The sequence below is a fragment of the Brassica oleracea genome, unplaced genomic scaffold (assembly GCF_000695525.1).
Source record: "Brassica oleracea var. oleracea cultivar TO1000 unplaced genomic scaffold, BOL UnpScaffold01100, whole genome shotgun sequence".
Lineage (NCBI taxonomy): Eukaryota > Viridiplantae > Streptophyta > Magnoliopsida > Brassicales > Brassicaceae > Brassica > Brassica oleracea.
In genome coordinates, this window is record NW_013617666.1 from 5,129 (window position 1) to 18,144 (window position 13,016).

The following is a 13,016-nucleotide window of genomic DNA, read 5'->3' on the forward strand; positions in this document are numbered from 1 at the left end:
AGCTTCGTCGCGTGACCGTTTTCATTTCCAACCTTTGCCCCGAGCAGTTCTCTGCAACTCAAACCCAGACGGACTCTGCAACCCAAAGCCCCGACGATCGATGTTTCTAGTAAGGAACTTTGGTTTTTTTTTTTACTTGCTTGAACTTTGCCAACCGTTTTGGTATGTTTTTTTTTACTTGTTTTGGTGTGATTAATCATTTTGGTATGTTTGTACAATCTATGACCATGTAAATTAATTACTTTATCGATGTATGCTAGTTTAACTTTGCATATTTTTTTTAAAAAATTTGACTTTTAAAATTCCCAATCGAACTACCATTTCAATATTTTATATTTCCAACCGAAATAAGCGTTTCTGACCGATGAACCTGTCAGAAATATCCGACCGAACTACCCGTCAAAACTTTCTGACTGTACTTTCCGTCAAATGTTTCTGACCGTAAATTCCGTCAAAACTTTCCGACCGCGATTTCCGTCAATTTTTTCTGACCGAAACACCCGTCAAAAGTTTCCGACCGCTACTACGGTCAGAATTTTCTGACCGATATTTCTTACGGACATTCCGACGGAAATTTCCGACCGTAATAATTCGTCGGTTTTCGGTCAGACATATCTGACCGTTTCTGACCGCTAAAAAAATTCTGACCATATAGATCTGACGGTCAGATCCGTCGGAAATCCGTCAGAGCAGGCCATTTCCGACCGTTTTCCAACGGATATGACGGTCAGAAATTACTGATTTTCTTGTAGTGAAATTCTTTAGTGAAATCTGGTAATGCTAATACTGGAGATTGGGACAAAGACTTTTTTAAAGCGACAAAAGCCTCCGTTGCAGTCTCGTTCCAACTGAGCCCTGCCTTCTTTAAGAGTTGAGTCAATGGAGCAGCTATGATGCCATAACCTTGGATGAATTTACGGTAATAACCTGACAGGCCCAAAAATCCTCTCAATGAACGGATTGTCGCCGGTTGGGGCCACTGTGTAATCGCCTCAATTTTTCTGATCAACTTGGACACCTTCATGCGAAATAACATGTCCAAGATAACCTACCTCTTGCTTCCCGAAAGAACACTTAATCCTTTTTATTAGCAACTGATGTTCTTGTAACACCTGTAACACATACTCCACATGCCGTACATGATCTGCCCATGTCTTGCTATAGATCAAAATATCGTCAAAAAATACCAACACAAACTTTCGAAGCACATTTGTAAACACCGAATTCATCAAGCTATGAAAGGTGGATGGGGCGTTCACCAGGCCAAACGGCATTACCAAAAATTCATAATGACCATGATGTATGCGGAATGCCGTTTTCTCAATGTCTTCTTCACACATGTGAATTTGATGGTAGCCTGAGGTTAAATCGAGTTTTGTAAAAAAACGAGCTCCATGTAACTCATCAAGCAACTCGTCGATGACAGGGATTGGGAACTTGTCTTTCACCGTGATCTTGTTAAGGTATCGATAATCAATGCAAAAAAGCCAAGTATGGTCTGCTTTTCGCACAAGTAACACTGGTGAAGAGAACGGAGAACTACTTGGTCGAATCACCCCGTTGCGAAGCATCTCAGTGCACTGTTTCTCTATTTCATCTTTAAGGAGGTGTGGGTAACGGTATGGACGTACCGCGACCGGATCCGATCCTTGAAGCAAACGGATCCTGTGATCGCAATCCCGCTTTGGTGGCAGACCAACGGGTTTCGCAAACACTGAACTGAATTTCTGGAGTACCTTGTCTAGCAAGTTGGACGTGGGTACCGGATCTAGAGCCCAGATGCTCTGCTTCGGTGTCAGTAATAGGCGTTGTAAATTAGTTCCTCGCGTCGTAAACACTTATTCTTCATCGGAGAATCAATGTTCCAAAGCCTCTGAATGACAATCCAATGCTTGAAGAGATACATTTGCCTTATCACGTGCTTCCGCTTCTCCGTGCCATATCACTTGTGTGGAGCCATGGCTGAACTCGACAGTTTTATTCGGTCCATCCCATATCACTCTCCCCAATGCATTCAACCATCTGATCCCAAGAACCACATCGAAACCTTTCAAAGGAATCGCAAAGCAGTCAGATTTGAATTGGTGTCCTTGCACTGTCATTGACAAGCCTTGGCAAAACCCATCGATTGGACATTGCCCTCCGTTGGGAGGAGCTACGAACCAGCCGGGTTTCTTGTGTATCGGGATGCCCAGCTCCTCTACCAAACTGCTCTTGATTAAGTTGTGAGTGCTCCCTGTATCAAGTAATACCCAACCTCTTCCTGTCACTATATCAGCTTGTACTTGGAAGGTTCGCTCGTTTTGTTCCCCGTTCATGGCATTCAAGGAGATTTCTAACTCGTCTTCCTCAATCCACTCATCATCTTGATTGTCTCCCTCCATGACTGGCATAATATAAAAGAGAACCAGAGTACAAGTATGGTTGGGTGTGTATAAATCATCGCAATTGAAATAAAGCCCTTTTGCTCTTCTATCCGCCATCTCTGCTGGTGTTAGTTTTTTCCAGAATTTCTTCTGGACTGTTTGTTTTTGTGGTCCTGGTTTTGTAACTTTAACTTCTGATCCCCGACTCTCTTGTCGACTTGATACGCCAATTGTTTTAGTGATAGGCGCTAGATGACCTCCAAACGTCCTGGTTCATTTGTCACTATCAATTTTGTACTCGTTATCTCGAGAAAATTCCATGGCTTCGAAAATCGTCTCTGGTCTAAAATACTCCACTTCTTTTCTCAAGTTATCGGTCAAACCGGTACAGAACTGCCACAACTATTGATCACCCGAGAGTCTTGTTTGTCGGCTTAGGCATTCTTCAAACTGACTGCAGTACTCATCCACTGTTCCCGTGTGTCTAAGATTTGACAATTCTTCCACTGGGTTTACTGCATATGCCTTTCCAAATTGACTTTTGCAGATCCTTTTAAACTCCCCCCATCCAAGCTTATGTGTTACCAATCGTCGCAAGTTGATGTTCCAGTGGTATGCTTGTCCCGTTAAAACGAAAGTTGCTTGTCTAACTTTCGCATCATCACTGGATATTCTTTGGTCTGCAAAGAAGTCATCACACTTTTGTAACCACTCCATAGCATCGGTTGTACCATCATATGGTGGAAACTCTATTTTGGCTGCTTTCACACATCTTCTTTCTTAATTGTTGCTTCTGTCCTCCTGGGTTTCGTAATACCCTCTCTCCATCAATCCTTCCGAGTTTCGATAATCTCCAGAATTTGGATGCGAGTCGTGTGGTGCCGCTCCAATTGGTCTTACATTCCAGTCTCCTCCTCCATCTGTTCTCCTATGCCCTCGTTCTCTTCTTACAGCTCGGTTTGGCCACGGTCCCCCGGAGAACCCATAAGTGGGCTCGTTTGCCAAGCCACAACTCCTCACCGGAATGTCTTTCTCAGCCTTGGATGGTGTAGAACTCGTAGCAGCTCTGGTATCGAATGATATCGCCCCCTTGCTCCCTTTACTTCCACTTAATATTTCAACTTCAGAAAGTTCTTCAGGTGAGAATTTGATCGCCTTACCGCGATCCTCGTTAGCAGTTTCCTGACGCACCATTCTCTCTTGTAGAGTTTTCATGTTAGCACTCTCAGTTTTCATGTTATCGTCTATCTTTGAATTCATCGATTGCATCATCTCCATCATCTTTGCTATATGTTTCGAAAGCGCCTCAGTGTCCCCCATCGAATCGTTCGGCTCTGATACCAAATTGATACGAGCCGTTTGTGCTCGCGTAACTGGTGCCGTGATTACAGGTAAGAGTAGAGATAACTTGATTGCAAAGCTTCCTTCAACCCTAGTCTCTCTTGAGAATAAGGTTAATGCTGGAAGATGATTATTTATTGATAATTAGATAGGTTTATATAGAGCTATACAAATCATAGCTCTAAGTAATAAAAATGGAAAACTTCTTAATATCTAAGAATAGGAAAAATACCAAATCTCTATTAATGTTTTAAGGAAAAATACTAGTTTCGAGTCTTCTTTCTCTTGTACGTGATACTTATGTATCAGTTGACGTACGGAAAAACCGTTACTCTGTTACGTAGAAGTAACTCTAATATAAATAAGAAGTCAGTTGTATAATTTGAATTTGGCTTTTGAAAAAATACAATTTATAAAGGACGACCTTGAGATATTTTCTCATGTTTGGGCTTAACTCGAGGTTCCATTCGATTGAGATTGTAATTCACTATATATAACAGTTTGAGATTCTATCAGCCAATGAGAGTTTTGTGTCAAGACTCTAGAGAAGGCACAGTGGACAGCTTTATGTTAGTTGGGGACGTTTATAGTTCCAACAAACAAGAAAAGCTTCCAAGTTCGAATCCAAAACTAGTTAGTGAAATTGTAATCTAATGCTTTTCTCATGAGTGAATAAAACACACACTGACAATACAAAACTGAACATTCGTCCTGTTGTATGGGAAAGGTCTAACTTTTTGGGTAAAGTCATTGGAAGGAGATCATAAGGAGCGAGAAAAAAACAACTTTCTCTAGCATCAAATAAATAATACATATATGCATGATAATTTTCACCGAATGTTGCCTGGTCATGTTTTTTTACCTAGATGAGTTCGGCGTTGATTTAGTACTGAATGAGATAGAAAATCTTGAGGTTTAGAGTGATCATGAGAATAAACATATTGTGTTCAGTATAATCGATTGAGAAAGTTTTAACTATTTCGTGACAAGTTCGTTTAGACTTGTAGTTGACTTTATTCTTTTACTAAAGGCATTTGATGAACATCTAACTATCAAAGAGCATTTCATGATATATGCAATTTTCGTAGTTAACTTCTTTGAATAATACTCTGTTTTATGGATAATTGTGTGTTTTTTTGCACATTTTGTTTCTAATTCTAACGAATTGGATTATATTTTAATTTGAGATTTCTATTAAATTTGGAAATTTTAGTTAGGTTCATTAGTTAATGTTATAGCCAATGTTCAATTAAAAGTTACATTTTCAGGTATAGGTGTAGTTTTGCAAAGGGGTTTCATTTTATTATTTTTAAAATAATTTGAAATAAAAGTTATATACTCCTTCAAAAAGAAAATAATAATAGTTAATGATGATAATGAATTAAAATAATTTTCATTTATTTTCATTTATTATTTTTTTTAACGTCAAACGGCTGTTCTATTGCTTAAACTCGAAGTGGTCTGGGAAAACCAGACCAGAATAGAACAACCAATGTAGTACATGTACCTATGAAATGATCTTGCTATCTTAGCTAACGAATCAGACAATACATTTTTAGAAGGGGGAATAAAGACAATCGAGAAATCAACGAATCTACTCTTCAGTTTCATTAGCTCCTTTAACTCCGTAGAAAAATTAGGCCATGCTCCTGGGTCTTGAATCATAGAAACTAGATCCTTGCAATCGTTGCCAAAAGCCTGACACGTCGATAGTTGAAGCATGCACTCCATTGCCCATGAGAGGGCTTCGAGCTCTGAGTGAAGAGGAGAGATCCGTCGCCGCTGGTTTCGTGCTCCCAAAAGATGAGTTATTCCCTGATCAGTTATCCATGTCCATCCATAACCACTGAAGAGTGCGCCATGTGTCCATGATCCATCTATCATGCATCTCTCAGAATTCGCTACATGTACAGGGTTTTGTATACTTTTTGGTTCATCCTGTTTGCGATTAGCTTCAAACCAAGCATGACATTCTGATTCAGCGTGACGGACAATTTCCAAAGGGTCCCTGTCAAATCCTTTGAATAGTTTATCATTTTTCGCTTTCCAAATGTACCACATGATCCAGGGGTATGGGTCTTTATCCAACTCAGGGTCTTCTATGTCGCTCTTCCTCCAAAAAAGATAATCAATGTTTGTATAGTGGCTTGTACTGGGGAACCTCTCTGGTGGAGTTGGAGTTGCCACATGTACCCATGTCTGTATAGCAGGAGGACATTCAAAGATGACATGATTTATTGTCTCATCCTGCTCCGCATCTGGGGCAGTGGTTGTCACATCGCATATGTCGATGTGTTAGATTGCTTGTCACCTTTAATTTTCCAGAAATTGTTTGCCAAATGAAATGTTTTATCTTTGGGGGAGCTTGTATCTTCCAAGCAAAGGCTTGGAGTTTAGTAATACTCGACTCTATCTGGGGCTCTACCATCTCCGTATTGAAGATGTTTCTGGCCACCCAATATCCTGACTTAACAGTGTACATCCCATTCTTAGTGTACCTCCAACAATACTCGTCCCGCTGGTATCCTTGGCTTATGGACCAATGGGATATCTTCCGGACCGACTAGTGTTCAAGCAATTTTGGATCGCATATTTTGGGGTTCTCTATCATTAAGTCTCTTACTGACATCATTGGATGGACTATCGGCGCTATTGGTCCGGCTGGTCTTGCTGGTATCGTTGGTAACCAAAGATTTTTCCATATTCTAATCTCGTTCCCAGACTGTACCTTTTGTCTGATTTCCAACAATACTAATGGCTTTGCTGCCATAATACTCGTCCAGCCATATGAAGGCCTAATAGTCGTGTTCAGCCGCAAGGGCGTGCTGCATCTTAAGTGTTTTCCTTTTAGAACTCTAGCCACTAAAGAATATGGAAACTGTACTAATCGCCATAACTGTTTGCCTAGTAAAGCAAGATTGAATTCATGGATCATCATGAATCTTATCCCTCTCTCTTCTCTTGATTTGCACAATTTTTTCCATTTTACCCAATGTATTCCTCTTTTATGCAGATTTGAGCTCCACCAGAACTGTGTAATGGCACTAGCTAGATTTTCACATGTCTCTATGGATAATAGCAGAGTCGACATTACGTAAATAGGTAAAGCTAAGAGGATAGACTTTATCAGCACTTCCTTCCCCCCTTAGTTAGCCATCGACCTGTCCATAAATAATTTTAATTTATTAAAAGTGATTATATATCTTATATATTAAAACAGAAGTCACAACCTTGATTCATGTGTGATTTTTTTTAAAAATAGACCTGATGGACCTATTACTAGAAAATCATGTTACATTTAATCTCTAATTTTATCATTATTATAGGTCTAAATAAATCACTTTCTAGATTATAAGAACTAAATAATATGTCTATAACACACTATTGCTACATTATAGGAACTAAATAATTATCAATCTTTTCCAAGCAAAAAAATGTGATCTGGAAACTCTGTTATCAATTTTTACTTCCATATCATGTACCATCGTGTTTGAAAGAGACTGCAATGAGCATAAATATTTCTCGAGACTTCTACCCTAATCAGATACATTTTTAAAACTAAACTGATTTCACATTGATTTGTGTTTTGTATATAGTTCATTTACAAAATATAATTAAATGTTTAATTAAATTCTTTATAAAATTTATACACGAAGCTTTAAGTTTAGTTTTTGTTAACTTTCTTATTTTGTGAAATGTTTGATTATCTTTGGAGATGATAATATTTTAACATTTTCCAAATTATATTTCTATTTATTTATTCAATAATGAAATACTAATCCAACAAAAAAAAATATATAAGAAGAAATAAACACATGAGAAAATTTGAAACAATCTATTTGATGGAAAACAAGTATACTCTAATATTATTATGTTTGAACAACCTTAATATACTCGATAATATAAATCTATGAAGCTAAAAGTTTAATTTTTTAATAACTTGTGAAATTTTGAAACACAACTAATTCAATAAAAAATATGGTAAAATTATTATGTTTTAAAAAGTAATAGATACACCTCATATATATTATAATATATACCGATTAAGAATTGAAAACAAAATGTTTATATAAAAATAAATGAAAATAAACACCCGTGCGGTTTATTACTTAATGCAATTAATGAATAACATAACTATAGTATTTATTAGTTTATGAAAAGAATTGTATTTACTACTTAATTAACCTGTTACAGAATCTGGAGGTGCCGACAATTTTCTTAAAACAGAAGCAAATATCAGCTAAAGAGAATTCAATTATAATAATACTTTAAGGTATGTTTTTCTCTGCAGAATATCATTTAGACACATTTAATTTTTAACAGCTGTATTAGTAAATTTTATACAAATTGTAACAATATATTTGAGGTTGTATTCTATTCTTTTATTTTATATTTAATGTCTAATTGGGATATGTTTAAGATATTTTCTCATTAAAAGATTTTATTTCTTGTAATTTATGAGTATTTTGCGTTGATTGAGTTTGAAGTTTGAACAAGACTATCAATACAACTTCTATTAAAACTTATTTGGTCAATCATACAAATGATATGAAAGCTTTGTGTATAAAGTCTCATTATAAATGGAAGGTTTACTAGAAACTTAAAAGCAATTAGCAATGTGTTGACCATTGACTAAGTTCATTATTCAACAGTTTTCAGTTTGGAAAACATTCTCCAAGCCACTGGTTCATATTCTGTTGCATTTTGAATTTATAATTTCTTGGTCCGATCCGATTGGGACAGAAGTTTTAGAAAAGAAAAAGATGAAAAAATCGAAAAAGTCGCATCCTTCTTTTAAAAACAAAAGTGAGAATTATATAATAGCAGGAGGATATGCCTAACACGTTCCAAGGCCATTATAGTATAGTTGTCAACAATCAAAGAGGGATCTGGTCTTCAGTGAAACAAATATTTATAGTATTCGGTTTTTTTCTTTTTCTTGAAAAGATCATTGCATATAAACCGAAATAGATTTGAAAGCAACCCATAAAAGCGAAAAAGTCAACGTTAGAACAAAAACCAAATATGATAATATCACTATCTATTACCTATTTGTTCTCTGACCAGAGCAAATAATAGGAGATCGAGTAAAGAACAACAGATTTTAGAAAATTGATCACAATGTCCAAGATATGTTGAGTTAGAGAGGGAGCTTCAAGAGCCGGTCCAGAGCGTGCCATGTTGGCCTGTTGGGGTCTGATGGTTATAATCGTGTCGTCCATTAGCTTCAAATTTTAAAGGATAGAGGAAACTACAGCGAAATATCTGTTACAAAAAAATATTTATAAACAGTTAGAAAAACTAACGAAATACATCACAACAATTATCTTTTATATTAAAACAGAAGTCACAACTTGATTTATGTGTGATTTTTTTAAAAATAGACATAATTGACATATTTCTAGAAAGTCATATTACATTTAATCTCTAATCTTATCATTTAAATTTTGGGCCTATCAAAATTTTTTATTGGGCTATCAATAATTGGATTTAAACAATATATGATCCATTTGATTTATAGATAGTATAAATTAAATATATTTGTAATTTAATGTTGTAATACTATACCTCCATATGTTAAATATTAAAATATTTGTCGATGTTAATTTTTAAAATTATGAAGATTTTTTTTTAATAACAAAATCATATTATCTAACAATGATTAATTTTTACTACCTTAAACCAATGAAAACAACTTTTAAATTATATAGTTTATTAAAAATTAAACAAAAACTAAATGTTTAATTATTTACTCGATAATATAAATCTATGAAGCGAAAAGTTTAATTTTTTAAAAAACTTTCTAAATTTGTGATATATTAAAACAGAAGTCACAACCTTGATTCATGTGTGATTTTTTTTTAAAAAATAGACCTAATGAACATATTCTTAGAAAGTCATGTTACATTTAATCTCTAATCTTATCATTTAAATTTTGGACCTACCAGAAATTTTTATTGGGCTATCAATAATTAGATTTAAATAATTGATGATCCATTGGATTTATAGATAGTATAAATTAAATATATATAGTTTAATATTGTAATACTATACCTCCATATGTTAAATATTTAAATATTTTTCGATGTTAACTTTTGAAATTATGAAGATTTTTTTTTTAAATAACAAAAATCATATTATCTAACAATGATTAATCTATACTACCTTAAACCAATGAAAACAAATTTTAAATTATATAGTTTATTTTAAAAATTAAACAAAAACTAAATGTTTTATTATTTACTCGATAATATAAATCTATGAATCGAAAAGTTTAATTTTTTAAAAACTTTCTAAATTTTTGAAATGTTTCAATATCTTTGAATATGACAGTAAAACAATATTTTACTAATCTTTATATATATAGTTACGATTTTAATAATGAAGTTAATAATCCAAAAATGTATATATAGAATAAGATACAATACATGTGAAAGTTTGAAACAATCTATTTAATGAAAAAAAATACCGTATATTACAATATATACCAATTTAGAATTAAAAATAAAATATTTATATAAAAATAAATGAAAACAAAAACCCGCGCGAGCGCGGCTCGAGATCTATTATTACTTTTAAGGGATACGTAAATTGAAATAGTAAGTTGTACATTTACATTGATTGCATTAAATTGATAGAACTAATTTGGTGAACTTCTAATCTATCTATCTATTATCTATCTATCTATTATTATAAAGCTTTGTTTACTTCCCTCACAGCGCGTCACGTCAGCATTCAACTAGGAAAGTCGGCATCCGTCATCTCGACACGTGTCCTTAGTGTGCTAAACGTGCCGTTTCATTTATTCGCTACGTTTGTGGGCTTTGTCGCGTGTTGTGTGTTTGGGCCGTGAAGTGTGAAGAAATGTGTCGTCTCTAATCCTGATTTGCAGAGAAGAAACGAGATCCTCTTCCCTCTTCGTGCGACGGTGACTCTATGTCGTTTCCGCTTTCTCTTACCTTTTGAAACGGTTTGAGTAAAGAGCTCGTGTTTAATCTCATTGATTCACCCATCCACTACGTCATCATCAATTCCCTTTTTCGATCTCAAAGTCGGTGATTTCAATATAAATAAGTGTGAGTATTCCTCTCCTTCATCTCATCTTAGCTTCGTATCTCATACAGAAAGATTGTGTTATGGCTAATTCTAGGGTTTTCTTCTCCGATCTGAAGTCCGGCAACTGCTCCTCCGTCGTCAAGGCTAGGCTTCTGCGGTTTTGGGTCGATATGCTTCGTATCTCTTTTGTTTCGTCATGAAAAGTAAGTACTCTCTCTTTTTTTTTTTTGATTCATACACTCTTATAATGGTTTGAATCTCTTGCAGGCGTTTCAAGGAGTGTCCTCATCCAGATGATAAGCAGAGGAACCAACTTAGCAGAGAATAGGGTTTGGCTCCAAGGCAAATCAAGTTCTGGTTCCAGAACAGAAGAAAGGTTATGTGTCTTAATATCTCTCTCTTTTGTGTGTTTAAAACTTTGTCTGAATAAGATTTGTTCATACTGTATCTGTAGGCGCAACATGAGAGACCAGATAACAATGCACTAAAGGCAGAGAACGACAAGAGTCGATGTGAGAACATAGCCATTAAAGAAGCACTCAAGCATGCTATATTCAAAGCACACAAGCAAGCAAGGACCCAAATCACTCAAGAGAAAGGAAGGAGCGTTAAGCAGATCAGAGCAGTGAACATTTTGTTGGAATTAATTCTCTTTTTAAGTTTTATTTTATGGAGAATTATTTATTTTTAATTTTAATGGTTTAGGATAATTACAAAGAATAGAAGAATCTGAATGATTTTATGATTTATATGTCCTAACCCCTAATCTTACGTGTAGGTTCAGACTACGCCTTACGTTGGCGAGGCGGTATGAAGCGACTCTATAGCTTAGAGGCGAGCTTGACCTTCCCATCGCCTCAATGGTTGAAGCGCTTTTTTAAACCCAGAGCCCAAGAGAAAATGTTAAAGACGGTTGGATCCAGATCGATAGCTGCTAGGGGGAAGAAAGGTTCAGAAATAACACGTAAGAAACTGTTGGAATGAAAAACTTTATAAAGATGGAGAAAGTGTTTGTTTGAAGAGAAAGAAGTTTTGTGAAGAAGAAATATTATATAATTTAGAAGAGGATTTTATTATTTGTTACAAACTTGGATTATTTCTTGGTGATACAAAATGAAAGGGGAGTGGAGGTATTTATAGTCTTCAAAATACAAAATATCTTACATATTTTGATCCTAAATCTAGAGAATTCTACCATAATATCTAAGATTTTTTATTATAATTATCTAGATAATTCTATGAGAATATCTAGATTTTTATTCTAAGGAGGTGAAGGATGATTCTAGATATTGGACTAAGTTTGGACTAAAATGATTAGTAAATTATTAGCCCAAAATGTGATCCAAATCAAGTTTAATTTTCAACACCCCCTCTTAAAGCACGAAGCCACTTGTGCTTTTCTGGTCATCTACGTCTCCACCCCAATCGCTATCGCTATATCCAACAAGCTTGTAATCGTCAGAAATAGAGTAATACAAGCCAAAGTTGATTGTACCTTTGATATAGCGTAGGATCCTCTTGGCTGCCTTGAAATGAGTTGTTGTTGGATGCTCCATGTATCGACTCACAACTCCAACTGCGTGTAGGATGTCGGGCCTTGTGCACGTTAGATATCGTAAGCTTCCAACCAAACTCTTAAAGAGTGTTGGATTCACACTCTCTCCTTCTTCTTCATTTGATAACTTGACTCCACATTCTATTGGCGGGCAAACTGGATTTGGGTCATCCATCTTGAACTTCTTAAGCACCTCTTTAGCATAGCCTTCTTGAGTAATGAAGATTCCATTTTCTTCTTGCTTTACTTCAATGCCAAGGTAGTATGACATCAATCCAATGTCGGTCATCTCGAACTCCTTTCTCATCTCCATCTTGAAATCTTCAAACATAATCGGATGGTTGCCAGTGAATATCAAGTCATCAACATATAAGCATGCAATCAATATATCGTTGTTTTGAGTTTTGATACAAAGTTCATGCTCATATAGACACTTGATGAAGCATTTCTCCTTGAAGTACTTATCAATCCGAGTGTTCCATGCTCTTGGTACTTGCTTTAATCTATAAAGCGCCTTGTTTAGCCTTAAGACTCTGTCTTCTTATCCTTTGACTATGTAGCCTTGTGGTTGCTCAATGTAGACTTCTTCCTCAAGGTCTCCATTTAAGAAGGCTGATTTGACATCCATTTGATGTATCCTCCAACTCTTTTGGGCTGCCAATGAAATGATTAGTCTAACAGTTTCTAAGCGAGCAACT

General features: G+C 35.5%; 1 protein-coding gene and 1 long non-coding RNA gene across 4 annotated transcripts in view; one reads left to right on the forward strand and one right to left on the reverse strand.

Annotated features, from left to right (window-relative positions):
* Positions 1-10,537: 10,537 nt before the first annotated feature.
* Positions 10,538-11,829, forward strand: LOC106320871. Of its 3 annotated transcripts, XR_001265934.1 has the most exons (5): positions 10,538-10,783; positions 10,858-10,966; positions 11,031-11,139; positions 11,218-11,399; positions 11,542-11,825. It is a non-coding gene; the product is annotated as an uncharacterized LOC106320871 (long non-coding RNA). The 3 variants fall into 3 exon arrangements; XR_001265933.1 differs by having other exon boundaries at positions 11,218-11,828; XR_001265935.1 differs by having other exon boundaries at positions 10,548-10,783; positions 10,880-10,966; positions 11,218-11,829.
* A 307-nt stretch (positions 11,830-12,136) lies between these two features.
* The window catches only part of LOC106320872 (uncharacterized mitochondrial protein AtMg00810-like), a 2,882-nt gene continuing 2,002 nt past the window's right edge, over positions 12,137-13,016 (reverse strand). The window contains exon 2 of the mRNA XM_013759225.1: positions 12,137-12,814. Coding sequence (XP_013614679.1) covers positions 12,137-12,814 — 678 coding nt within the window. The remainder of the gene's footprint in view (positions 12,815-13,016) is intronic.